Raw genomic sequence first — 27,869 nt, 5'->3', positions numbered from 1 at the left:
GCGGCATATGGGATCCTCTCAGACCGGGGCACGAACCCGTGTCCCCTGCATCGGCAGGCGGACCCTCAACCACTGCGCCACCAGGGAGGCCCTAGCCAATTTTAATAAAAGAATGCTACAGCAAGAAGATACTTCCTCTACTAATATAGGTATTTATCTTCAGCCAGGCAATAAAATTCTTTTAAAGCCTGGACAGAGTAGGGAAAGAGGGAGAGGTGCCTACACAATGCATTAAGGAGGCTATGGTGATTGTGATGGTGATTCTGGTGTTTGCTAGTTTTTACTGATAAGCAAAGAAGCTCTGTGCCTTAGTTAACTCTAAAGTGAACTTTTTAAAAGTCATCACAGGGTGCCTTCTTTATCAACATTTGTCAGTGGACTGAATTTTTTCAACATTATTTATGGATAGGGGTGTAATTAAGTAGTTCTGGTTTTGGACCTTGGGCTAAAAATATTAAAAATAACGTGTTAAACTAGAAAAATCTTGTGCTTCGGTGTACTACAGACCTGGATCCTAATCCTAGATCTGCCATTTATTGTATGACTTGGGCAAGTTACTTGTGAGCCTCATTTTCCTCCAATGCAAAAATGAAGATAACGATATCTACTTTACAGACTTAGAAAGATGAGAATAAACTTAGCTTTGTCTCTAGTTTTGACGCATATTAGGCTTCTGATAAATTACACCTGCTATTTCTGTAATTGTTATTGTAATATCCTTACATTCTGAATACTTGGTTTTATATCTCAAAATTTAATCATGACCTAGGTTTTAATTTAATAATGGAATTTTCACTTAATAATGGAAACATCTACTGTGGGATTAATTTGAAATAAGACAGATAAGGTGAAATATGTAAAGCCACGGTACTAACATTACTTGTTGGCTTTCTTTAGTACATAATACATATTATGGTTCATAGTGTTTTAAATGGGATTAAAACTGAGATAGTTTGTGCTACTTGAATTCAGGTTGTAGAATTAGTAATTTTTGAACCTCTAGGTTTTGGATTTAAAAAGGTATGTTTTTGGTTTGCTTTTTTTTAATATACAGAGTCATATTCTGCACTTTTGATCTTGGGGGAGTATCATGAAGAATGTGCTTCACCATTCTTAAATTTTAAAATTCATGTAGTGTTTTGAAAGTTTAATTAAAATGAGCTATATAGTTCATCTTCAGATGTGCCTACAGCAAAACCACTGTCTAGTTTGGGATGTCAGTTACATCTTTTCAGGGTTTTGGGTTTGTGAAATGGGAAGTCTGGAGATGTGTGAGTTTTAAGTTCATTGTTTTCCCGAGGTAACAAGTTTAGAATAACTTTGTTTGCTTTTTTTAAAAAAACATGTGATAAGACAAATTGGAAAAGCCTTTATTTCTAAACTTTTTTCATGAAAAAAAAAAGTAAAGTTTTAAGTTTTATACTTCATTGAAGGTAGCTTTACTTTAAATATCCTATAATTTTCAATGCTTTTTATTAGTGATATAGTAATTGCTCCCTTCAAACTTTTATTTTTGAGCAAAATAAAATGCATAGAATTTCTGTGTCATAAAATAAATGTTCATGACTAGTCTCTGGCTTTTATGCAGAAAGTCTGCATTTTTATACTTATCAGATAGAAACTACAGCATATTATTTTTCTTCAAGCTATATTTTACTTAGCGGGAAAAAGAGTTAATATCTCTGTTCATTCTCATGCCTGTAGTTATTTATTTGTTCATATAGTAAATAAAATATTTTTTGACAAAAATGTGAGGTCAAACGAAAGGAAATCATCTAAATTTTTAAATTTGGTTTTATAGGAGTTCCATCTGGAATATGACAAATTAGAAGAACGGCCTCACCTGCCATCCACCTTCAACTACAACCCTGCTCAGCAAGCCTTCTAAAAAAAGACTTCCCTTTTCTTGGGGTATGGCTGTCTCAGCACAATACTCAACGTAACTGCAGAACTGATGTGGCTCAGGCACCCTGGTTTTAATTCCTTGAGGATCTGGCAATTGGCTTACGCAAAGGGTCACCATTTGAGGTCCTGCCTTACTAATTACGTGCTGCCCAACAACTAAATTTGTAATTTGTTTTTCTCTAGTTCAAGCAGGGTCTGAATTTTTTCATTTATTTTCTTTTTTGCCAGCAGACAGACTTGGGTCTGTAAAGACAAGCAAGTACACTGACAAAAGTTTACCGTTTAGTTTCTAAAATGTAAAAAAGAAAACCCACAAAAGACTCAGCAGAATTAGACCACAAAATTTGCATTGTTCATTGTAGCACTATTGGTAATAAAATAACAAATGTTTGTGCATTTTTATGTGAAGATCCTTCTCGTATTTCATTTGGAAAGATGAGCAAGGTCTGCTTCCTTCATTTTACTTCCCCTTCTGTTTTTGAAAGGCAGTTTCGCCAAGCTTAACGCAAGAATATATGACTGTTTAGAAGAAAGATATTGCCACAATCTCTGGATGGTTTCCAGGGTTGTGTTATTACTGAGCTTCATCTTTCCAGAATGAGCAAAACACTGTCCAGTCTTTGTTACGATTTTGTAATAAATGTGTACATTTTTTTTAAATTTTTGGACATCACATGAATAAAGGTATGTATGTACGAATGTGTATATATTATATATATGACATCTATTTTGGAAAATGTTTGCCCTGCTGTACCTCATTTTTAGGAGGTGTGCATGGATGCAATATATGAAAATGGGACATTCTGGAACTGCTGGTCAGGGGACTTTGTCGCCCTGTGCACTAAAGGGCCAGATTTTCAGCAGCCAAGGACATCCATACCCAAGTGAATGTGATGGGACTTAAAGAAGTGAACTGAGACAATTCACTCTGGCTGTTTGAACAGCAGCGTTTCATAGGAAGAGAAAAAAAGATCAATCTTGTATTTTCTGACCACATAAAGGCTTCTTCTCTTTGTAATAAAGTAGAAAAGCTCTCCTCACTGCAGTGTTGACTTTGATTTGAAATTGTGAAATTATTTCTTCAACATGAGAAACAGAGGAAAAACAACCTAAAGTTTTACAACTGAATGGTGTGACTAAACAATTTAAAACATAGTCTTTATTTTCCAGCTTTTGACAGCTTATTTAATGGAACCATATACCGTTTCACTTCTAGGTTAAAAATGTGGACATTCTTAGTATTAACCAAGTTCAGAACAGAGAAAACTATTTTTTAAATGAATAATGGCAGCATTAGAAATAAAACTTCCTGAACACTCTTGAGACCCAATCAAAATACTCTGCTTTTGTGAGAAGTGTATAAGATATTTCTTGTTAGACCTTTGAGATATATCTTAAAGAAGTAATGTGCAAATTAAGGTAAGCCAAAGAGGAGGAGTGGGGTAGACTTCCCCTTCAATTTGATCGCCTGGTTATTTCACATGCAAGTTGATGGATTCTTTTCCATCTACAGATACTATATTTAAAAATGTTTGAAGACTGAAGCTATGAAAGCAGAACTAGAGATAGAAGTAAAAAAACAAAAAAGTTCATTCTTTAAATTTTCATTTTTAATGTATTTTTCTATGAAGAGTGGAAGTTTGGGGCTTCCCTGGTGGCGCAGTGGTTAAGAGTCCACCTGCCGATGCAGGGGACGCGGGTTCGTGACCCGGTCTGGGAGGATCCCACATGCCGCAGAGCGGCTGGTCCCGTGAGCCATGGCTGCTGAGCCTCGCGTCCGGAGCCTGTGCTCCGCAATGGGAGAGGCCACAACAGTGAGAGGCCCGCTGTACCACACACACACAAAAAAAGGAAGTTTATTGACATGTACCAAATCATGTTGGAAAATGAAACATTTATGACCTTGCTGTATTTGTATATCAGGAATATAAAATGACTTAAGATTTACCTTTTTCTGTATTTTGAGATACGAGAAACTGACATAAAAATATCAGGATTTTTTAATCTTTAGATTTAAACCAAAGCATCTCTTCTGTAGGAAAATGGAATTTATGTATTCTAGTTTTTTTGTGCAAAAAAACTTCACAGAACACATACATAAGTTGATACCTGTTAAATCCAGAAATCGATTTCTTAAAAAGAGGTTACATTTTTTCATCATAATTTATTTGTAAAATATAACTTTTCCTACATAATCATAAGAAACAGCTGGAAAGAAAAAAATAGAAGGGGATCTTTATTCTTATGAATATAAACATAACAGTATAAAGTGTCACCACCATCATGACTGGTAGGTACTGTGTGAATGACTCAAAAACAAAATAGCTCAAGTGGTTTGTTGTCTGGCCTCTAGCTGTTTGCTTTAACTGCCATATGCAAAGTTTTAAGTGCACACTTTTCCAGTTTTCTGAATTCTATTTACCCTGAATCATCAAAATGAGAAAACTCTTACATGTAAACCAACTTTTTATAACTTGTTAATAAAATTGTCAGAACTTGTCAGAAATTACCATGTTCTTGACTCCAAATCCAAGTTTTAAAATTCTATTTGAAATCTTTAAAATATGATATTAAACTCTTAAATATAACACACTGTTATATTCCTTGGTTTTATAACTTGTGGTTATATTGTACATGTACAGAAGTTGACATAAACTAATATTTCAAATTTTCTTTCTTAGATTTAATCTTAATTTTTCCCTATATAACTAGTGTCATGTACATTATGTTAAATAATTTTTGTGATTATACTATAATTGGCTTTCTGGAAACAAGCTATTTAGTTGCAAAGGAAAGGACTTTCAGCTATTTAGTTTCAAATATATTTTATGCTTCTTGTGGTGATACTATAACAAACTCCATCTTCAGGGATTTTTCATTGCACAGATAGTTTTCCTTAGATACAACAAATTTTAATTAAGAACTGAAATTTTATTTAAATTCTTACAGTATATAAACCATTTAACTGGTCTTTTCCTTTTTGCCACTGAACTAGGGACACAGGTGCTTGGTAAATACATGTTGATTGGTATAAATTGATAATTTGAAAATGTACAGATTAAAGCAGTTGGCTTTGAAATAACTTTTTTGCTGTAGTTCCATTTTCAAGAGAATCTTTTATAAGTATTTTCAATTAATTTTCAAAACTTTCAAATTTTTCCCACTCTACCCTTTCTAACTGATCCTTCCTCTGAATCCTCCTTCATTCCAAAACCATAGATCTTCCATTTTTTGGCATCTGAGCATGGCTGCACTTATTTTAACTTAAATTTGGTTAATAGCATCAATTTTGCAAAAAAGTTGCTGAAAACCTAAATGTGCATGTGTGTAAAGAAAGGGAATGTCTGTGTTTAACGTTCTCTCTTAACCATGGCTTGTGTAGTTAACAAAGAAGATACAGGAATACTTGGTAACTGCTTCTGTTAAAACAAGTCTCTGGAAAATAAGCCAGACATATCTCAATTGTCTTTAAAACCTAGATCCTAATGGCATGTCACAAGGTTCTCTCCTTGCTGCTAGTGTTACCGATGAATTATATCATACCATGAATAAATGACAGATCTAGGAGATGAAGCAAATAAACACATTGAAAGTCAAAATTGGAATCTAAATCTAACCCAGTAATTTTTTTTTTAAGTTACATCAAATAGGACATATTGCAGCAGGATAATTACTTAGTTTTACACTTTGGTTTCTAAAAGGATGGTGGAATATACCATGGCTTAAGAGTGGTTCATATGTAGATCAATGTAAATTGTGATTTTATTGCCAAAAATACGAAAGTAATCTTCAACTACATTAACAAAAGTAGTGCTCAGAACAAGGTAGGAAGTCAGCTGTGTTTTAAGAGCTGCCATGACTAGGGAAGGCAGAAGAAGAGAATGTGGCATGCCTTCTAGCCACCAAACAACATACTAAGTGTTTTACATGCATTAATACATCTGTCTTCAGCATAGCATCATGAGGTAGGTTTTTGAGTATCCCCAAAATATCATTAAAAAAAAAAAAAACAGGAAGAAGGAATGTTTAGCATTAGAGAGTAAACTTTGGAAACAGTACTGACTTCAAGTATCAAACTCAAGAGCTGTTAGTGAAAGACACACTTCATTTGTGTAACTGAAGGGCAGAACTATGACCCGTAAGAAAGATTTCAGCACAATATTAAAATGTAACTGAGGTAATTGAGATTTTGAAATGAGTTGGTTTGTAAGGCATTAAATTCAACCTCATCCAACATAACCGAGGAGAGACGGGCTGGACAGTGTTCTGTATATAAGGTAAGGAGTTGAACTGGGTGACCTCAAGAGTTCCTGTCATTGACTGAAAAAATGTTTAAGTGGGATTACTGTATTTCAGCAAACCTATTTGCCAAGAATTTTAAGGTACACCATTATTTTGTATATCACTAAGGAAAAAGTTCAATTGAAGTATGAGAAATCACCAACTACAAAATGCATAGCAATTTCAAAGATGTCATGCATGGGAAGAATTGAGTTGATGAGATGTAGCCTTTGAAGAGGAGACAGTGGACAACTAAGGAGAGACATAACAGCTGTCTTCAAATATAAGAAGGTCTTAGATGAAGAAGAGGGCGAGTCTCAAACCAGCAGGTGGAAGTTGAGACATTTTGGTTCTCTATTAAGGTGCTATCCCACGGTATTAAATGCTTCATGAAGTGAGGATTCCATCAACAAAAAACGTTCAAGCAGAAACTAGATGACTATCACTTGCTATTCAGAGGACTGAGAATAACGTTGGATTTGATAACTTCAGCTCTTTTAAGATGTTGATACTCTTCTTCACCTGAAGTTGAAGAAGGTGTCATCAGGGCTAAAAATTATATACTTAAAACACTGACCTAGTCTAAAATGCGCTCTTCTCTGAGTCATAGGTAAGGTTTATTTTAAATTACTGCAATATCTTTGGAAAGGAATTTAATCAAAAAAGAGTTAAGACAACTTCCCTCAACTTTTTTTAAAATTTTGGAATAGGAACATGAAACATTAAAGCACAACAAATAGTAAATTATATGTATGTGTATATTTACCAGATTTATTTATGTATGTAGTTCTACATTCAAAGGAGTGAAGAGATAAGTTATTAAATTTTGAGGTGAATTTCAGCCTGCAATTATACATTGCATTAGTGTGCAATCTCCTGTTTTTTGCCACAGTAGTGATCACAAAAATTAAGTAATAATCCTTTTACTCATAAAGAAAACTGATCATTAAATTTGATTATAAGAAGCTCAGTTTGGATTTAGACCACTGCAGGAGCTCACCAGAGTCAAAGTTACCCTCTAGTTAGGTAACTCTCAAACAATGTGCATAAGAATCAACTGCAAAACATATTAAAATACATATTTTAGGCCTCATGTTTACATACTCTGATTTTTGAATGTCTAGGGAGAGTCCAAGAATACAAAATTTAGTTAAGTATCACAAGTCATTTCTGAAGTTAGTGAACTACCAATTACACTTAAACTATACTTTGCCTACTGTGTATTAACTAGAATAAAATAAAATTCTGGTGAAACCCAACGAAGTTGACCTTGGGATAATGCATTCCTGTGTATCGGGGGCATTTTTACTTGATACTTTCTACTGTATCAACTAGTGTTCTAGTGCAGAAACTACATTATTACAGTAGCATTTATTAGAGCAGAATATGAGAGCTAAATCCATTTCCAAGTATAACAAAACAAAGATGCTTCCCCCCCCCCCTCAAATCTTAGCTATTTCCTAGGGATATTTTTGCTAGATTTCCACTTCAATTTGTATGCATAAAAACTGCTAAGGGCAGCTATGTGCATTATCAACTCCATGTCCATCAACAAACTTTTTTTAAAATCCAGTCATCCTGTTGTATAAATACTACGACCTGACAAGATTTTAATGTTTATCGTAAGAATTCAATATTCAGTTTAAAAAGCTAAATATTTTCCGTTGTCTGCCACAGTTTTCCCTCGGTCATTTAAATGACTTAAAAAAAAAAAAAAAACCTTATTTTTGGCTGCATTGGGTCTTCGTTGCTACGCGCGGGCTTTCTCTAGTTGTGTTGAGCGGGGGCTACTCTTCATTGCAGTGCGCGGGCTTCTCATTGCGGCTGCTTCTCTTGTTGCGGAGCACAGGCTCTAGGCTCACGGACTTCAGTAGTTGTGGCTCGCGGGCTCTAGAGCACAGACTCAGTAGTTGTGGCGCAGGGGCTTAGTTGCTCCGAGGCATGTCGGATCTTCCCAGACCAGGGCTCGAGCCCGTGTCCCCTGCATTGGCAGGCGGATTCTTAACCACTGTGCCACCAGGGAAGTCCCTAAATGAATGACTTTTTGAAAATTCACAATGATGATAGTCTTCATTGTCATAATTTCCTATCTCTGTTGAAAACCCAAATTATTGCATAGTCTAATAGCTTATGACCACCACTTGACACTTGCCAAAATACTTTAGCTAATAACCTACTTACCTTCTCTATAGCAAAACTAAGTTTTCATTTCCAAGGCCTGATAGGCTTCTACCACACCACAAATATATTTCGACATTTTTGTTAGAGAAGGTGAAATAAAACGCCCTATGCCCCAAGTGGTAGTTCCTTTAAGCAATAATTGAGGATATTAGGTGAGGAAAACAGAAATTTTCACTATGAATCAGAGCTAGTCTCTTATTAATTTTCATAAGCATATCCTGAAACATAATGTTCTGCTAACATGCATTTGTATTTAGCCTAAGTAACGTTTTGACCACATAATTTAATTTTTAAAACTTTCAACAAGTGATGTTTTTCTTCCAAACTAATCTATTCTCTAGTATATACTGAAGATAATTTTAGGAATAACACATGAGAGTTCTTTAAACATTTTGGAAGAAATGCATCAAATTTCAAGTGTTATGATGTCAACAAGTGGCTGGGTGAACTTGATTATTTCTCGGACCAGCTCAATGGATACTCATTTTTAATGAAAAAACTTTGAACTTTGAAATTGATGATTATTCAAAAATATACAGCTCAATGAGGAAAAAAATACATGCAGGAATGACATAAATAGTTTCATCCTTTGTACAAAAATAAAGATTTGGGGCAGCCAGAATGCTTTGAAGCTACCTTTAAATCTGTTACATACTGAACATTTATTTTAAGATGTAGTTTTAATTACCATATGTAACAGTTGCATGAAAAATAGTCTGTCTTAAGAGAAAATTTGAGCTGTTAAATATTTCTCCCCTTAGGAGTCAGACATGTTTGATTTTTTATTTTCAATGTTTTAAGTAATTTATTATCTTCAAATGGTTAATATTCTTGAAATATAAAACAAGTTATGTCCCTTTATTGAGTGAAAATTATACCTGTTTTTAAAAATTATTTTTTTCAGCTTATTCTAAATGATTTAATATTTGAATATTAAATTAGTTGACTTGCACATCACTTTTTGGAATCCCAATTCTGTCTAATAAATATGAGCCCAAATCATTTTGCAATGATAATGTTAATTAGTGAACAACAAAACCCACCATCCTAGAAGTGTTTGTAGACTAGATAACATGGAAAAGAAAGGTGCAGACTCTAGTTTTAGGGAATGTTTCCAACTTCAAATTATCTATTTTTCTTAGCATTTTGGGGTAAGGATATGACCGTAGTTTTCTAAACCATATCAAAAGAGAATACTGAAGAAATTTAAGATGAGCATAAGAAGAAAGGCCCTAAGGACATGACAGTTATCTTCCCACATCTGAAGTTTGTAAGGCAGATTATCATTTGTAAGGCAGACTATCTTTAACCTGTGTAACACCAGAGGGCAGAATAAGGATATTTACATGGATGTTATGGCAAGGCAGATTTCAATTTACAAGAAAGTAAATTGTACATCATACATTTTTAAAAGGTCCAAAAATCAGATGAGTAGCATTAGGAGTTAATGAATTTTTCTTTCTTTTTTTTAAATAAATTTATTTTTGGCTGCATTGGGTCTTTGGCTGCGTGGGCTTTCTCTAGTTGTGGAGAGCAGGGGCTACCCTTCCTTGTGGTGCGCGGGCTTCTCCTTGCAGTGGCTTCTCTTGTTGTGGAGCACGGCTCTAGGTGCATGGGCTTCAGTAGTTGTGGCATGAGGGCTCAGTAGTTGTGGCTCGTGGGCTCTCGAGCGCAGGCTCAGTAGTTGTGGCGCACGGGCTTGCTTGCTCCGCGGCATGTGGGATCTTCCCGGACCAGGGATCGAAGCCGTGTCCCCTGCATTGGCAGGTGGATTCTTAACCACTGCACCACCAGGGGAGTCCCAGGAGTTAATGAATTTTTCATCACTGGAAGTGTCCAAGCAAAAGCAAGGAAATTGTTATTAAAAGTATTAGGTGATTCCATGCATTAAGAGGATAGGCTTTTCTTCTACCCTAGAACTATTTAATGACTTGTATTAACATCTAGTTGTTCCCTGTGTTTACTTCTACTTTGAATAGCTTGAATTTCTAACAAGTCTCTCTGAAACCTAAATACTACACTTAATCTCCCTCTCCTGCATAAAACAGTACTACTTATATTTGCTATGCATCTAAAACAGAGCTATTTTCAACACAAGTGTTTCAGAGTAAAATTAAACAGGAGGATTAGATTAAATCATCAGCTCCTTGATTCTCTACCCACTGCCCCCACTTCATAGTCAGGTTTCACAATATGGATGTTGATCAAGCCTAACCATACTTGAATATAAGTATATAAGCACATTTAAAATCTACTTGTATTACCTACATTTCTTTTTTATTAAATACAGAAATTCCTTAGAGATGGCATAGTACAGCAGAAAAAGAATGGGTCTTGTAATCTGCCATAGTCAATACATGTGCAATCTTGGAAAGTTACTTAATCTTGTTCCTCTTGATCTCACGGTAAGATTAAATTAGAGCATTTGCTTATAGTAGGTGTTCAGTAGGTGTCGGTCCATTTCTCCAAAGACAAACACTCACCCTTTTAGTCACTGTACTAGGAGGTGCTCTCCATATTTGGGAATTATTAAAAGACCCTTTAACAGGACTAGGTGCCCTTAGAGTGTAATACCCAAGTTTTTGAAGAACATGGGAAGAACAAAATCAACTTGGAATAAAAATCATGAAATGTTAAAACTATCTTCTAGTCCAAAACCTTTTGTATGGGGAGGAGGAAACAATCTAAGAACATCAGTTATAAACTATTTACTCAATGTTGAGACCAGAATTTCTTAGCTTCTTGCTTTCCAATTTCAAAGCTGATTTCCCTTTTACTACATATGTGTATATATACCTCCCATAGAAGTTCACTTCCATTAACATGATAGGTGGCAAGAATTTAGGAAATCCAGCCAGCACTTCCAGTACAGTATTATGAATTTACTAATATGAAGTGATTATCTGTGCTTTTTGCTTTTCTTTTTCAATTGCAAAAATAAAGGCTGTATGCAAACAAATTTGAACTTTGAAAAAATATTTTTTAATAATCATTCTTTACTATTTCAAACAAAATGCAAAGTCTTTGGAAGCTCTCCTGCTTACTATGTAGCTAGGTAATATTTAAGATCCCTTCCTGCTGTAATATGATTATCAATATTTAGAAATAGTAAGTAGTGTCCTCAAAAATTATATGCTCAATATAATAGGTAAAGTTTATGGATAGGAAAAAAATAAATGTAATTAGAAAAGATAGTGGCCACATAGGAAATTTATTTCAAATGTAAAATTCTCAAGCTAATAACAAATATTTAACATTCACAATGAAGCATGGCAAGAAAGTTAATATCAGCAAGCTGGAAACGATTTAGTACAACTGTAAGCATTTTTTAAGTTAAGACCAAATAAAAAGGAAACTTAATTTTCTGTGACAATAACAAAATCTAAAGTTATATAAGCTAAATGGAAAGGATAAATTCTCTCTCTATATTTTTTGTTGTTGGATCACTCATGCTTTCATTCATATTTATTCTTACTTAGTTATTCTAGTTGCAAATGTCTAAAACCTATCCAGCATGTGAATTTTAATGAGAAAAGGTGATGATACAGTATTAATGTTCTCCCCTATATATTTTAGCTATCCAAGTGTACAGTAGCAGTTTGTTTTTGAAAAACTTCACAATGTACCAATTTTTAAAACCATGTATAAACATTTTCCCAACATATTCCAAATTCCCTTCTATTCCTAGGATACCAAAGCCCTACTTATGATCATTCTTTTTAGAATCTTTCAATAAAAGTATATATACATATGAAATTGTATATTGCAACTTTAACATCAGTCACAGAACTTCTTGAAGAATACTGATCATGAGAACAAACTATAAATAACAATGGTTTTAATGTCCTTGTTTAGATAGATTTTATTTTTCTCTTAAAAATAACTTCATCAAGGCTTGGCCATGATTCTCCTGAAAACATTGTTGTAGACAATGAAGTACATCAAATAAGTCAGTCTGGTTCTGAGTATTGCAGTTTTAATCTTAATTTTAACTGGTGGACAACTATGCAAAGAAAGGAATCACTTTTCTTTTTCTTTTTTCCTGTGCCTCTGCCCTCCACGGGAAACAAGATGCTCAGTGACCTCAGAGCTTAGCATCTCTGACGTCCCAGGGGGGGTCTTACTACTATTCTAACTTAAGAGAGTCAATGATGACCTGTTTTCAGAAGCTGAGAAGCTGACATACCCAACCTTCCTTGGAAATGTGAAAAGGCAGCCCCACCTCAAATAAATGAAACTGATAACAAACACAGTGTTCCATTAAGGATAAAACAGAAATTTGGAAAGTCTTTTGATATGTTTGACTTTCAATAAGAAACACATGAAATAATGAAAAGTTCAGAAGAGAAGCAAGCTAATTTAAAAATAGGAAATAAGAGGAGAAAAGTAAATGTTTAAAGAACAGAAGGCTAGATGGCAACAGTTTCTTCAAATACTTTTAGAATAATTATAAAGAAGGACAGTGACTAAATGCAGAACTTGAAAAAATGGATTTAAAAGCCTTTAAGAATTTAAGTTAAATTAAGACAGAATTTTCTGATGTTTGTTCTCTAGATTTACTTGGAAGACCATCTTGCTTCAGTTTTGAGGCAAAGGGTTCATTCACAGAACTCTTTGAGCTCTGGAATCATTGAAAAATGAATCATTAAATTATTTTTAGACACCCCCATCCCTGTGTTTTATGAACGCTATAGGAATTAATTCTGCCTCAAGGTCAAGTTGCTCAGCATATCAGAGCTATGAGATCTTATAACAGGATCTTATTTGCTAACCACTGCCTCAGATCTTAGATTGGCTTTAGCCTTCTTGAAAAGGAAGATAATTATAACCTGCCGTAGGAAAAAGATTCACGCTGAAAATCTGTGATCTTAGGTTAAGCTGCTTCAACTATTAAACTCACTTTTCCTTTCAGGTAGTGTGTGTAACCACTAACAATTGTCTTTATGCCAACAGAAAGGGAAGAAAATAATATAATTCCTAGGCAAAGAAGGAAAGAAATCTAGTCTCTTAAAACCTGAAAGGTATTAAAGTACAAAGTGTCTTCTCCAAACCCTGCACCTTCTTAATTTATTCAGAAAAACACTTAGGGTCTTCCTGTAATTAAACTTGCTTTACCCCTTGCTTGGAAATACTGTTACCTGCCACATCAAGGAGTACTTCAAAGTAGCAGATCGGGACTTCGGCTGAAAAGTACTACACCAGTAAAGTAACATTTGAAATCCAAGAAAGAGAAGTCAAGAATTCCATGACTTGGTGTTTCCATATTCATCAGGAACATAACTGAATTTAATTAAGAGTATATTCATTTGGGACTTGCAAGTCAAGAAAAATATATCTTTATATATTTTGCAAAGTGAACATTCTGAGTCTTCAAAATGTAGGTCGAAATAGTTCTCCAAGTTTGATGTTTTGATAGAAGTGTGGTTTGGAAAAAGATCATCTTAACTTTTTTTTTAAAGGTCACGAAAAGTATAGAGGCTGAAGGTATGCGCGGGCGAGGTGGGGAGGTGGGTGTGGAGGGAAGAATTAAGAGAGCAGGACGCAGCTCTGGGAACGGTACCTGTCCCAACGTGAGTCTGCACGCCGCTATCGCCTTGCACAGCGCTCCTGGAAAGCTCATCTACAAATTCCGGGATGGCCCAAGGGTGGCAAGACTCCTAAGGAGGGAGACAGAACAGAGAAGATCCTGTTCTCGGGAGGCCGGGAACGAGGGGACGGTCCTGATGGGGAAAGTGGTGTCTCCTTCCAGGGCTGCAAACCTCTGCACCTGTTTCCTCCGGTCCCTACTCAGTCAGCCCCAGCCGTAGGGCAAATTGAGTTGGGGTCGACCCGGCAGCCGGAGACCTAAGTTGCCGCGAGGTCCACCCAGGACCCAGGAAGCGACTTTCCCGGGTCTTGCCGGTCGCAGGTTCCTGCCCCCACGTGCGTTGCCTCCACTGCAAACTCCGTCTGACTCAGCCTGTTTGACTCCTCTCCTGCTGCCCTCCGGGCCGGGCTGGGGCTTGGGGAGCGCCGGCTGCGCTGGGGCGGTTGGCAGCGCCGGGACCCTGAGGCCCGACCGTTACAGCGCTCGCTGGCGGGGAGGGGGCGGTAGCGTGTCACGCCTCCCGCCCCAAGCGTGCGCTCCCGCCCCAAGCGTGGGAACTGGCGCCAGGGTTTCCCCGGGGGCGCCCCCCAGCGCACGCCGCTCGCCCAGGGGTTTCCCACCGAGTCTTGCTGGTCCCGGCGGCCCGTTTCCCCGGAGCGCCCGCCGCCTGGCCGCTGCCTCACTCTCCCCGCTGGCTGACCAATCCCCGTTTGGAGTTCAAAATTCCCGCCGCTTCACTTGCGCTACACCCTCTCCCTCGTTTGTTTTTTGTTTTGTGTTTTAAACTTTCACTCCGGTTAAATTATATTGACCCTAAGCTTTTATCTCGGATGTCCCTCCAAAGGGATTTAACGAGAATCCCGAGCGCCAGCCGCCGTTATCCCCGGAGCTCGCCCGCCCCTCGCCCACGGGAAACGCCCCGGGGCGGGGCGGGAGGACTCCGGTCGGCGGCGGGTGGGGCCGGGCGGAGCTGCCTCCCTCGCGGGGGAGCCCCCGGGCTCGCCTCAGCCCTGCGGCTCCTGCCCTCGGGGCAGCTGCCCGGCGAGTCCGCGGAGCAGCGGCAGGCGGGCGATGGAGACTGGGAGACACTGGGCGAGAGGAGGCGGGGTGGGGGAGGCGGGGAAAGCGCGGGGGCGGAGGCTGGCAGGGGGCGCTGGAGGCAGGAGCCGCCCGAGCGCTCCGAGCGCCCGAGGGTGCAGGAGGCTCTGAAACCGCGGCAGCGCCGCGAGCCTCCGAGGCCCGGGCGGCGGCTGGGCGGGGAGGTGGGGGGTGCTGCCGCCGCCGGGGGCGTCGCCGGCCTCTGCCCCTTTGTTCTCGCGCGCTCCCCCTGGCCGCCCACTCCCCTGCTGTCGCGCGGCGGCGGCTCCTCCCGCCCGAGGCAGTCGGGCTCTGCGCCGGGGGCGGGAGGGGGCGGGGGGAGCGTGCCTGCCGCCGGGAGTGGGGGGCGATGGCGAAGCTCCGGGTGGCTTACGAGTACACGGAAGCCGAGGACAAGAGCATCCGGCTCGGCTTGTTTCTCATCATCTCCGGCGTCGTGTCGCTCTTTATCTTCGGTTTCTGCTGGCTCAGTCCCGCGCTGCAGGATCTGCAAGCCACGGCGGCCAACTGCACGGTGCTGTCGGTGCAGCAGATCGGCGAGGTGTTCGAGTGCACCTTCACCTGTGGCGCCGACTGCAGGGGCACCTCGCAGTACCCCTGCGTCCAGGTCTACGTGAACAACTCCGAGTCCAACTCCAGGGCGCTACTGCACAGCGACGAGCACCAGCTCCTGACCAACCCCAAGGTAAGGACGCCCCGTGAGGGATGCCTCGCTCCTGCGGAGATCGTGAGGTTTGGGGGGAGCATCAGTGTTAGACCCTTCGCGGGGTGGCTCGGAGTATGCTCGCGTTACCAGGAGGCGACGGGGCTTCGCAGGCTATACTCAAACCAGGAGTAAGTACATGGGGGAGCCCCGGGCCCCCCGGTCCTTCAGGCGGATTTGTGCACGGCGACCCGTGCGTGGTGCCCGGAGGCTTTCTTTACACACCTGTCTTGCCTGGTCCCAGATTTTGAGGCCTTGGCCCAGCTTAGGTTAGGGCCCTAGAGGATTGACTTTGGAGAAATGCAAGGAGCCGAAAGTTAACTTTTCCTCCGGTTAAAGCCAGTGCTTAGCGGGGATACACCTACTCCGTCGCATGGTCAAGGTCCGAGCTCCCACTGGCCGCGTCCAGCACTCGTCTTGGGAGGTGCAGGGAGTCTTTTAGCCCCTTGAAAGATGCTAGAGGTTTCCTTGCCTTTTAACTCTAGACAGACGTTTTTAACTTGAGGTCCAAAGATGAACTTTCGTGGGTCGACAAACGACGTGGAATCAAACGCGAAATTCTCCGTAGATCCATTTTGGGCGGGCACGGCGGACTCCTAGATTTCATGAAATAGATTCTCAGAAGGGTCTAGAGGGAGCCTAGTGACTCCCAGACTCTGTGTGTCTAGAAACAATTGGGAGCCACCTGGGAAACGGTAAAACTTTCTGAAAATAGAAAACCGTCCGTGAAATGTACCGAATATTCCTTCCTTTGCAACTTTTTTCGTTCTCACAAGCAAAAACGAAAAAACCTGGTTAAGACTCGAGGGATGGAGAGCAGAGAGAGGGACGCTCAGAAAACTGTTCCCAGTGGAGAATAAAACTTATAAAAAGCAGTGTCCTCAGTCTGTGAACTAATTGAGCTTTGTAGTACACCTGATTTTGCAAGAAGGATTTTCTTTCGTTTTTTCTTTCTTCTCTTGGCCTTTTTTGTTCTTCTTGTTGCTTAACTATCAAAGTAAAGATGTGTATCTTCTTTAAAGTTACTGGCATTTTCCCTCTTTGTGAGAGCAGTGCTTGAAGATCAAACAAGAAAGCTGTCCAGAAGGGAATGAGTCTTGTGTACACAGGAACAACTTTAAGTGTGACAGGATATAATTATATCAATCCAAAAAAAGAATTCTATCTCAATATTTTACAAGTATTTAAAATAAGCTTATCATTTCTCTACAGTAAACCTCTTGTTCTTGTCTCCTAAACAGTAAATTCTTGAATTGGGGAAATTTTAAAAAGGGAATTCCTTTAAAGAAAAATATATGACTTCTCTTAAAAAAGATGCTCTTGCTAACAAAGGAAGAGGACTTTAAAAATGAAGATAATATATAAGCAGTAAATATAGAAGTACAGAATTTAGATAGAGTATAATGTTCAAAGTCTTGAAGAAGCAATAATGTTTCAAAGACAAATGTTGTAAATTAATCTGCTCAACGTTCAGGAATTTTAAAACAAATTGCAGGGTTTTAGAAACATCACTTTTTTCAGGATTAAATCATTAATATAAAAGAAAGGTGTCAAAAAGAAATAGTGATTTATAAATTATATGGTAGTTCATCATTTTAAAGGTGTTATAATTGGTGAAACATTGCTAATTAGTTTAAGATTGTGGTTCAGGCTCTAATAAATTACATACACGTTTTTCAGTCAGTGGCTAATATCTAATCAAGACATTGAGAAGATAGAATTTACTACCTAAAGGCTGCTTCACAATTTCCAGGTAATTTTGAAGGATCTGACAAAAAAAATAAATTGAGATTTAGGACATAGATTTTTAAATTGCTTGGAAGGAGTGGTAATGCTTTATATGTAATCCTAGGATTTGATATTTCTCTCTTTTTGTTGCAAATAATCAGTTTTCTTCCAGTGCCAGTTTGGATCCTGGCAACAATCGTTTTGAAGAAGTATCTGAACAAAATAAGATTTTATAAAGTAAAGTATACAAGAAATGACAGAACTGCAGAAAGATATGTTAATGTTACAGAAAATGATGAACAAAATCCCATTCAATTTAGTCAAGGTTTCCTCGGCCAAAGCAGTATATATCTCTTTATCCAAATTATGATTGCACTGTACCATTTATAGAACATAAGTATGTTCTTTTGCAGTCACTTTTTGACTTTTGAGCAATGAAGTGCTCAGTTTGGAAATTCTCGTAAGCAATTAGTGATGGAAAAATTCAGCTCAACCAAAATATTGTGCCCGAGTCCAGTATGTAAGCAGAATGTTTCCACAGTGCCTTTGCAATTAGGCAATACCCACGGCCCGTTGCTGTTGCATCTCGGCTACCCAGACCTTACCTTTTTATTGAAGGCCTGGGTGCCCCACCCATTCTCTTTGTAGAATGTCTAGCTTCCCCACAGTGTCATGGATCCTAATCACCTTCAACTTTCTCTTCTTCATGGCCCACTACCACAAGAAGCCATTGGGAAATCTCTTTTTAGAAAAAGAGAACAAGGACTTTCTCCCCTCCCTTAAGTTTGCTGCATTAGATACAGTAAAAAGCAGGGAAGGGGAAAGAATATTGCACATATCTAACATCTTAAGCCATAGACGACTAAAGAAGACAGTGTGAATAAATTTGACCTTTGACTAATAATTTCTTTAAAATATCTTTAAGTCCTATTCAACTTATGTTTTGGATCATATCCTTGTTTCTAAAGCAATCACCGTATTCAGCCATGTAATATAGTACTCAAGTCAGTTATCCTAATTATCAAGTCAAGTCCTAATTATCCACAGGGCAAGGATCTGCTCTTTGAATTGACCGTACCAAAATCTAAATTTGGGGTCAGCTTCCTCTGGTTACTGTTCTCATCACTGCCTTATCTCTTTGTGACTCGCAGTTGTGTGTGCTAAGAGGTTTGGTTCTCATCCATGGCCATACATTAGAATCACTGGGGGAACTTTAAAAAGAAATTCTCGGGGGACTTCCCTGGTGGCACAGTGGTTGAGAGTCCGCCTGCCGATGCAGGGGATACGGGTTCGTGCCCCGGTCTGGGAAGATCCCACATGCCGCGGAGCGGCTAGGCCTTTGAGCCATGGCCTCTGAGCCTGCGCATCCGGAGCCTGTGCTCCGCAACGGGAGAGGCCACAACAGTGAGAGGACCGCGTACCGCAAAAAAAAAAATAATAAAAATAATAAAAATAAAATAAATTCTGGGGAGTTCCCTGGCAATCCAGTGGTTAGGACTCCATGCTTTCACTGCCGAGGGCCCGGTTCAATCCCTGGTCGGGGAACTAAGATTCCACAAGCTGCGTGTCACGGCCAAAAAAAAAAAAAAAAAGATAAAAAGAAATTCTGATGCCTGGGTCCAGCCTTCACAGATTCAGACTTGGTCTTTGGTGGGTCCTGAGCATTGGTGTTTTTTAAAAAGTTCTACAAGTAATTCTAGTCTGTAGACAGAGTAAAAATAAACACTGGCTTAGAAAATGTCCTCATCTGTTGTGCAAGAAAAGTAAAATAAGAACTGAAAAGGTTCATTATGATTAATATTTGTGTGTATGGGTTAAAAGATGTTACTGATGCTACTGAATATAGGGAGTTGGTTTGAAAGTGGGACTCAAATTCTGCAGGAAAAGAAGAGAATCATTTAAAATTAGTTTAATGTAAATGAAACGAACTTATGCAGTTCCAAACATTTAAAATTGGTTTAATGTAAATGAAATGCACTTGTGCAGTTCCAAACATTTGCTTTTGCCTCATTGATTACATTGGATTGCAAAGAAAAGATGAATTTTTTAAACCAGCCTCTTGTATATGGAGCAAGAGAGAGCAGGTGATTAGAGGCAATATGTTTTATTTTTGAGTTTTTTTTCTTTCTCTGATATGAAAAACCTAGAAAGAGAGGACAAACGTCTATTTCTAAGAAACCAGTACTACTATAAAAGTAAGAGAAACGCATTCAAGAGAATAAAAACTTAGGTAAGAACTAGAAGAGTCTTCAGGCTTTAAGTATATACCCTGAAATTGGATGTAATGAACGACAGGGAATTGTGGCTTAGTTACCTTCTTGGTTTCCTACACATCCATACTAGTGTGCCTCTCCCCCCCAGCACACACACATCTCCTGTGTAGATGGTGTGGTCTGCTAGGGTTAATTTCTGAACTCCATCCTTGAATTAAATGTGCAATACTTTGTGCTCTAGGGAGGTCCATCATATCAAAACTAAGTAATAAAAGGCTCATCTGAATTGTGACAGCTTGTCTATAGTCTATTTCTCCATGAAAAACTGGCTTACTATGGTTGTTTTTCCTCTGGTGATGATATGAAGTAATATTGGGGATGTACATAAAATTTAATCCACAAATACTTTTTCAGCATCTATTATGATCAGAGAACTGGGCAAAAAATGGGAGGACATACAAAGATGAGTTCATTCATTTAACAAATATTTATGAATTGCCACTTTGTGCTGTGAGTGTGTTTCCAGGTTCTAGGACTGGAATAGAGATCAGAACAAAGTCTCTGCCCACATGGAGCTTACATTTTAGTGGAGAGTGACAGACAAGAAATAGATTTATAAAGTAGTATCATGTAACAATATGTGTGCAAAGAAAATTCAAGCAGCATAAAAGTATAGACAGTGATAGAAGGAATGAAGCCTCCTCTTTTGCATAGGATGGTCAGGGAGGGTGGCTCTGATGAAGTGATATTTCCAGAGACCCAAAGAACATGAAAAGATGATCAGTGGCTTAATGATCAGGGACATAAGGGAATGAATCATGTGGCTATCTGGAGAAAGAGTGTTCCACAACAGCAAGTGCAAAGGCTCTGAGGCAAGTGACTGCCAGGCCTGTGTGAGGAACAGTGAGGATGACAGTGAGTAGGCAGAGAACAGTGGGAGATGAGGCTAGGGCCTTATAGAACATTATAAGGACTTTGGATTCTAGGCTAAGCATGATGGTAAGCTATCTGACATTAAGCAGGACTGAAATAGAATCAGACTCAGACTTTTAAAAAATTTAAATGATCCCTCTGGCTGCTGAGATGAGAACAGAATGTGTGTGTGTGTGTGTGTGTGTGTGCACACACACGCGCGCGCGCGCACACACACACACACACATACTAACTTGTGCAAAGGCGAGAGGATCAAAGGCAAGATTGGAAATAGGGAGTCCAATAGGACCAGCGAAAGGTGATGGTGACTTAGATCAGGGAGTAGCATTGATAAGGTCCACTGATGGGTTGGATGTGAGGAATGGGAGAAAAAGGAATCGAGGATGACTACAACGTTTGTGGCAAGCACAGCTGGGGATGGAGGATTATTTTATTAGATAGGAAAACTGGAGGAGGAGTGATTTTGGAGGAGTCTGCATGAAAAGCAAGGGTTCAGTTTTAGATATGCCTAACTGACATACAAGTGAGGATGAATTCTTGAGTTTCTTCCCTCAGGGAGATCATTATCTAACAGAAGAGATAAGATATCAAACAAGGCAAAACCTCAAGTTCTGCTGGGAGGTACAAACAATATGACAGAAACATCTAGAGTGGAATGATTAGGGGAAAAGCTTCCTGGAGAATGAAGCATTTGCCATGAAATTTTGAGAATGAATAGAATTTTTATCTTGGGAGGAAAGGCAAGGAGGAATGAAGAGAACATCAAGGAAGAGAAAAATGCCAGGAACAAAGCTGTGGAGCTGTAGAGTATGGGCTGTATTGGAGGATCAGCAGGTGAACTGGTGTGGCTGGAACCCAGGGCACAAAGATCAGAGCCCTGGGGGTAAGACAGGAGAGTAAATTGGGACCAGTAATGCAGAGGTCCTTGACAGATAGGATGGGTTTGGTGGACGTTGGGAAGCCATGGTAAGAAGAATAATGCCCGCTACCAAGGATGTCCACACCCTAACCCCCAGAAACTGTGAATATCTTATGTTACACAGCAGAGGGGAATTACGTTTGCAGATGAGTGAAGTTTGCTAATCAGCTGACCTTAAGATAGGGAGATATCCTGGTGGGCCAAGTATAATCACAAGGGTCCTTAAATGTGGAGGAGGAGGTCAGAGGGATGCAATTTGAAGAAGACTCAACTGACTGTTGCCAGCTTTGAATACAGAAGGAGGACACAAGCCAAAGAATGCAGGCAGTCCCCTTTTCCAAGGGAGTGGGAAAAGGCAAGAAAATGGATTCTTTCTTAGAGCCTTCAGAAAGGAGTATAGCCCAGCTGGTGTCTTGATATTAGTTCAGTGAGACCCATTTTGGAATTCTGACCTTCAGAATTGTAAGGTAATACATTTGTGTTGTTTTGAGCCACTAAATTTATGCTATAGCAGCAATAGGAAGCTAATACAGAAATCAAGGAAGGCTTTTGAGTAGGTGACTAATATGATAAGATATTTGAAAACTTGGTCAGATAATATCCACTTATAGCTCTTTAGAAACAATCTAATCTGCAGGCTGCTAGGATTTTCCTGTCTGAGATTACTTATCATAATCCTTCCCTGACATCCATTTGTGGATGCTTTTATGAAGATCTCAATTATTTGTAAGAACTCCCAAAATTATGTATCTCAAACTCTAATTAGAAACTTTTTACTTTTATAAGAGAGATTTGTGATGTTACAATATATTTCAGTTAAAGTTTGGAGGAAAAATGCATATATTTTAACACAAACTTGCCTCAGAATTATAAAGATGTTTACCACTTGTCAATTTTGTTTATCTAAAATGTATTTGGTATTCATTTATGAATGAAGATGTCAAGTTTTATTTACCTTGGGTTTAAAATTTTTTTCCCCGTCTTTAGCAGAATTTCATATTGAGTTCCTAGATAAACAGTACATTTATATTACAATTATCATAAATATTCACAGTAAAATACTGAACAGAATGGGTTTTTTTAAAAATTAATTATTTATTTATTTTTGGGTGTGTTGGGTCTTCGTTTCTGTGCGAGGGCTTTCTCTAGTTGCGGCGAGCGAGGGCCACTCTTCATTGCGGTGTGTGGGCCTCTCACTATCGTGGCCGCTCTTGTTGTGGAGCACAGGCTCCAGATGCACAGGCTCAGTAGTTGTGGCTCACAGGCCTAGATGCTCCATGGCATGTGGGATCTTCCCAGACCAGGGCTTGAACCCGTGTCCCCTGCATTGGCAGGCAGATTCTCAACCACTGCGCCACCAGGGAAGCCCCCCAGAATGGTTTTTAATATTACATATGTTTCTTACTATTCCTCATGCTGTGTCTTCGGTATTCTCTAGGTCACATAAATCAATGTGTAAAAATTTGTACTTTTGAGTTTTAGTAATATCCTCTTTTCTTTTAAAATAAACACTGTTATAAAATTGAAAACTGGAATTCCCTGGTGGTCAAGTGGTTAGGACTCAGTGCTTCCACTGCAGGAGGCACAGGTTCAATCCCTGGTCAGGGAACTAAGATCCCACAAGCCATGTGGCATGGCCAAAAGAAAAGGTGGAGGAAACTATGTGCTTATTAAAATATTTAAATTTATGATCATTTTTGTAAATAAACTAATCAAGCAAACTTGTTTCATGTATTTGCTTGGTTGAGTAGCAGAGTCCAGCAGATTGGATCACTAGAAATTCTCTGTATACTGAAGCACATGTGAAGAAATATCCATTCATCTAAATTCTTCTGTGCCATTCATCTAACTGATGCAGTAGACCAAATGGACTTTGAAACCTTATCCAATGTCCAATTTGCTAGTTGCAATCTAACAATACTGCAGCAGCATATATCGATGTTGTATCTCTTTAGCAGAAATTAAATCCTAGAAAATTACATTCTAAATCTTAGGAGTTTAATCCAGTTTTTCCTGTGTAATAAATATATTTATACAATTGTCTTTATTGACACAACTTTATTTTAAGATAGTTCTTAAGAATGGAAAACCAGACAATAATACTGCTTAGTGATAGTAAGATCTATTCTGATTATAATTACCTCTGTTTCCTCTGTTACAAGGAGAAAAATGGCAAAAGAAAATCATCTTTATCTCTCTAACACCAGCTTCTATTCTGGAATCTTTTGTTTCTATCAATGGTATCATTATTCTCTGGTATTAATACTTTTTCAATTTTCACTGCCACTATCCTGGTCAAAGATATTATCATTTGCTTTGATTATTATAGTATCTCTTTACTAATCTCCTTATATCTAGTCAATTTCTTCCTCCAAACCAGTGGTTCTCAAAGTGTGAGCAGTGGATGAGAAGCATCAGCATCATCTGTGAACTTGTTAGAAATGCACATTCTCAAGTCCCATCCTAGACCCACTGAATCAGAAATTTCACCCTAATTTCTTATTTAGTGGTTCTGTGTTGAATTCAAGAATTTATACAGTAAAAAAGTATATAACTACCAAGCTAATAAGTGGGGAAAATGAAATAATAGAAAGCAAGCCATTTAAAAAAATGCAATAAAAGAGAGTAAAAAGAATGTGGACAGGTAGAATAAATTTTTTTTAGAAAAGATAGTAGATTTAAACCCAAATTTATAATTATATTAAATATAAATGGACTAACTCTTCCAATTAAAAGGTAGAGATCATAGACTGGAAAACATACAACATACCAACATGAACCGCCAAAAAAATGAAGAAAGAAAAGCTAGAGTACTTGTATTATATGAAATACAGTAGACTTTGAAGCAAAAAAATGTTACTAGAGATAAAAAGGGACATTTTATAATTATAAAAGTTAATTCAACAAAATATAACAATTCTATATTGGGAAGTACCTAAAAATATAACCTGGAAATAATAAAAACAAAAAAATTAAAGCAGAAATATTTAGAAATATCTCAAGGGAGAAATATACAAGTCTATCATGATGAGAGATTTTTAACACACCTCTGTAACTGAGAAACAATCAGACAAAAGCAATATCAATACACATCCAGCAGATTTGAATAACATGTTTAACAACTGACCCAACTGACATATATAAAATAGTATATCCGGTAGCAGCAGAGTGCACATCATTTCAAGTGCCTGTATAACATTTCCCCAAACTGATCACATTCTGGGCCATAAAGAAAGCCTTAACAAATTTCATAGCAGTGAAATAATAAAGATTATATCCTCAGTGAAATTAAGCTAGAAATGATTAAATTTTACTGAGAGAATAGAAGATGTGGGAAATTCATCAGGGAAAGAGTGACCTTATGAATAAATGGTGCTTGAGCAATTAGCTCTATGTAAAAAAGAAATAAAATGTGATACATACTTCACACCCATAACAAAAAATTCCAAGTGGAATAAAACCTAAATGTGAAAAGAAAACTATAAAACTTTCAACAGTTGGAATAGGAAAATATCTTTATGACATAAGCCTAAGAAATATTTTCTCAAATAAGGCTTAAATAACAAATAAAAGGAAAAGATTGATACATTTGAACATGTTAAAATGATAATTTCCATATGACTAAAATTATTGTAAACAAAGTAAAAATGTAAGCCACAGACTAGTAGAAGATAATGGTAAAACAAGTAATCAACAAAGGACTATCCAGCCTTTATGAAAATGTCTACAAATCATTAAGAAAATGACATATGACATAATGGGAAAATCAGTGAAGGTTATGTACAGTCAATTCATGAAAAAACTCAAATGGTCAATAAATGTGAAACAATGCTGTATTCCAATAATGTCAGGGAAATTCAAATGACAACAATAATGGAATACCGTTTCACACCCATCAGATTGGCAAAACTTAATGTTTCATAAGACCAGGTGTTGGTGAGGTTTTGAGAAAATGTTAAATCCTACTGATTGCTGGAAAATTGGTTCAACCACTCAGAAAAATAATCAAACATATCAATAGTATGTGTAACTGAAGTGCATACCTGACAACCACTGTGACAATCAAGTGAAGTGACAACAATTTCACTTCAAGGAGTTTACCCTAATAAAACTATAACACGTATTCAAGGAAGTATATGTGAGGATTTTCATTGCAGAATTGTTTGTAGTAGTGAAAAAGTAGAAACAATCTAATTGAATTTATTAGGATATTGGATGCGGTACTTTATTTATTTTTCTTTTAAAGAGACAGCCTTTATTTTAAGGATTTTTACATTGAAGACTTCAAAAAGTGGTAGGTTTTTAGAACTTACTGACCTGTATTTAAAAGGAACTGTTGACAGAATTTCACCAGAAATAATATGAACAAGTGGGAAAATACAGTTAATACTACTGAAACCTACTAAAATAATTCCAGGACATATGGCTTATCTGACATAATGATACCTCTAAATACTGCCACTGATATGAAACTGACTGCTTCTTACTTTTCTAAACACACAGTGGTATAATTAACAATATTCAATCACTTCTGTTCTTTCCTGAATATATAAAAATTAAAATACCAATTAAAAAGCTAATTATTCTTCTCTTTAAATGCTTCTTACAGATACAATTTCAATATTTTCATTCAATAGTGGTGTGGTTTAAGAGATTTTTCATTCACAAGTCAAACAATCCACCCAAAGGGAACTGATAGTCTGTAGGTTCATAGTGCAAATAAAGAGTTTGGGAATGCAGCAACTGACTTTTCTAAAGTACAAAACGGATAAAATTCTTAGAAGATACATTCAATAAGCTCTACTAAGCAGCTGGCCACAGAACTAGAACATTTGATAATTTTCCTGGTGAATTCAGTGGGACTCCAGATGTTTCCAAACTCAACTTGAACTCTCATCTTCAGCTTTGTATTTTGCTTTTCCAGTTTTGCTAATGACACAAACATGATTCAAATCCCTGAAGTATTCATTATAGTCAAGGGCATATCCTACAACAAACTTGTCTGGAATTTCAAGTCTAACAAAATCTGTTCTATATCCAACACCTTGAGGGATCCTTTTCACCAGCAAGCTTGCAAACTTGACCGTCTTTGGATTATGCTGCTTGACCAAGGAAAGCAAGGTTTGCATTGTTTAGTGTCAATTATATTTTCAACTGTCATGACATTCTTTCCAGTTAAGGTTGAGAGATCATCTCATCTCCACCAATTACTTTTATGTCACCTGTTGACTGCTCATTAGAGTAGCTCTTCAGTCTGATAAAATCTACAGTCATAGGTATAGATCTATCACTATTTCTGTTTCAGTGCTTTGATGTAATCCAGCAGGTCAGCAAAGAATTTAGAGCCCCCCTTGAGCACACAGAGGGCCACGATGTGATAGGCTTCCATCTCCTTCATCACATCTTGAGCCAGCTGTTTGGTCCTATCCATAATTAGTCCATGAGGAATAAACACCTTTTCCAAATCCTCAGCATAATGATTAGGTCTACAACATAAATCTAGGTCATAACCTGGTGCATCATCACTAATCACAACGCTGGGGCTGCGAGTCACCATAACGGAGCTGGCTGGCGCGGGCTGATGGCAGTCTGCTATTTTTTTTAATTAATTTTTATTGGAGTATAGTTGATTTACAATGTTGTGTTAGTTTCTGCTGTACAGCAAAGTGTGGGCTACTTTAATAGGAACCTCATAGCAGTAACCTAAACAAAGGAGCTACTAGGTTTTTTTCTTTTGTAAATGTATGAGCTTGTAAGCAGTCTGTGGGGCTGTGCCATTCTGACCTGGAAGGTCATTCAAACACCCAGTTTCTTACTGTCTTGTTGCTCTACCGTCCCTTAACATGGTTTTCCTAACTTCATCACGTCTGCCTTTTAGGCAGTGAGAAGAGTGAAAGAGAAAAATAAAAGGCAGGCAGCTTCCTTTAAAATATATATATATATTTCAAATATTGTAATGTTTGCCCTTTTAACGTGTACAGGTTTTTGGTGTATTCACAAAGTTGTGCAACCATCATTGCTAATTCCAGAATATTTCCATTCCTCCCAAAAGAAATCTCATGCACATTACTACGCATTCCCAATTCCTCCAGCTTGGTCATGATATATAATCCTTTTTATATGTTCCAAGATTTAGTTTGCTAGCATTTTGTTGAAGATTTTTGCATCTATATTCATAAGGTATATTGTTGTGTAGTTTTCTTGTGATATCTTTGTCTGCTTTTGGTATCATAATAACAGAATGAGCTGGGATGTATTACCTCCTCTTCTTTTTTTGGCAGAAGAGTTTATGACTTTTCACCATGGTCAAGTGGGATTTAT

The 27,869-nt window shown here is 38.1% G+C and overlaps 2 protein-coding genes and 1 pseudogene across 6 annotated transcripts in view; 2 read left to right on the top strand and 1 right to left on the bottom strand.

Moving 5' to 3' along the window:
• Positions 1–2,945, top strand: part of CNOT2 (CCR4-NOT transcription complex subunit 2) — a 115,935-nt gene extending 112,990 nt beyond the window's left edge. For all 5 annotated transcript variants that reach the window (XM_060113938.1, XM_060113936.1, XM_060113934.1 and 2 more), the window contains one exon: positions 1,802–2,945. In XM_060113938.1, the coding sequence (XP_059969921.1) occupies positions 1,802–1,888 (87 nt within the window). In that variant the 3' untranslated portion in view covers positions 1,889–2,945. The remainder of the gene's footprint in view (positions 1–1,801) is intronic.
• A 12,183-nt stretch (positions 2,946–15,128) lies between these two features.
• Positions 15,129–27,869, top strand: part of KCNMB4 (potassium calcium-activated channel subfamily M regulatory beta subunit 4) — a 72,772-nt gene continuing 60,031 nt past the window's right edge. The window contains exon 1 of the mRNA XM_060113711.1: positions 15,129–15,737. Within this exon, the coding sequence (XP_059969694.1) occupies positions 15,402–15,737 (336 nt within the window). The 5' untranslated portion in view covers positions 15,129–15,401. The remainder of the gene's footprint in view (positions 15,738–27,869) is intronic.
• LOC132498799 (hypoxanthine-guanine phosphoribosyltransferase-like) lies at positions 26,351–27,105 on the bottom strand (annotated as a pseudogene).

Source organism: Mesoplodon densirostris, chromosome 11 (assembly GCF_025265405.1).
Source record: "Mesoplodon densirostris isolate mMesDen1 chromosome 11, mMesDen1 primary haplotype, whole genome shotgun sequence".
NCBI classification, from domain to species: Eukaryota; Metazoa; Chordata; class Mammalia; order Artiodactyla; family Ziphiidae; genus Mesoplodon; species Mesoplodon densirostris.
The sequence above is the reverse complement of the archived record's forward strand: the minus strand, read 5'-3'. Positions and strand labels throughout refer to the sequence as shown.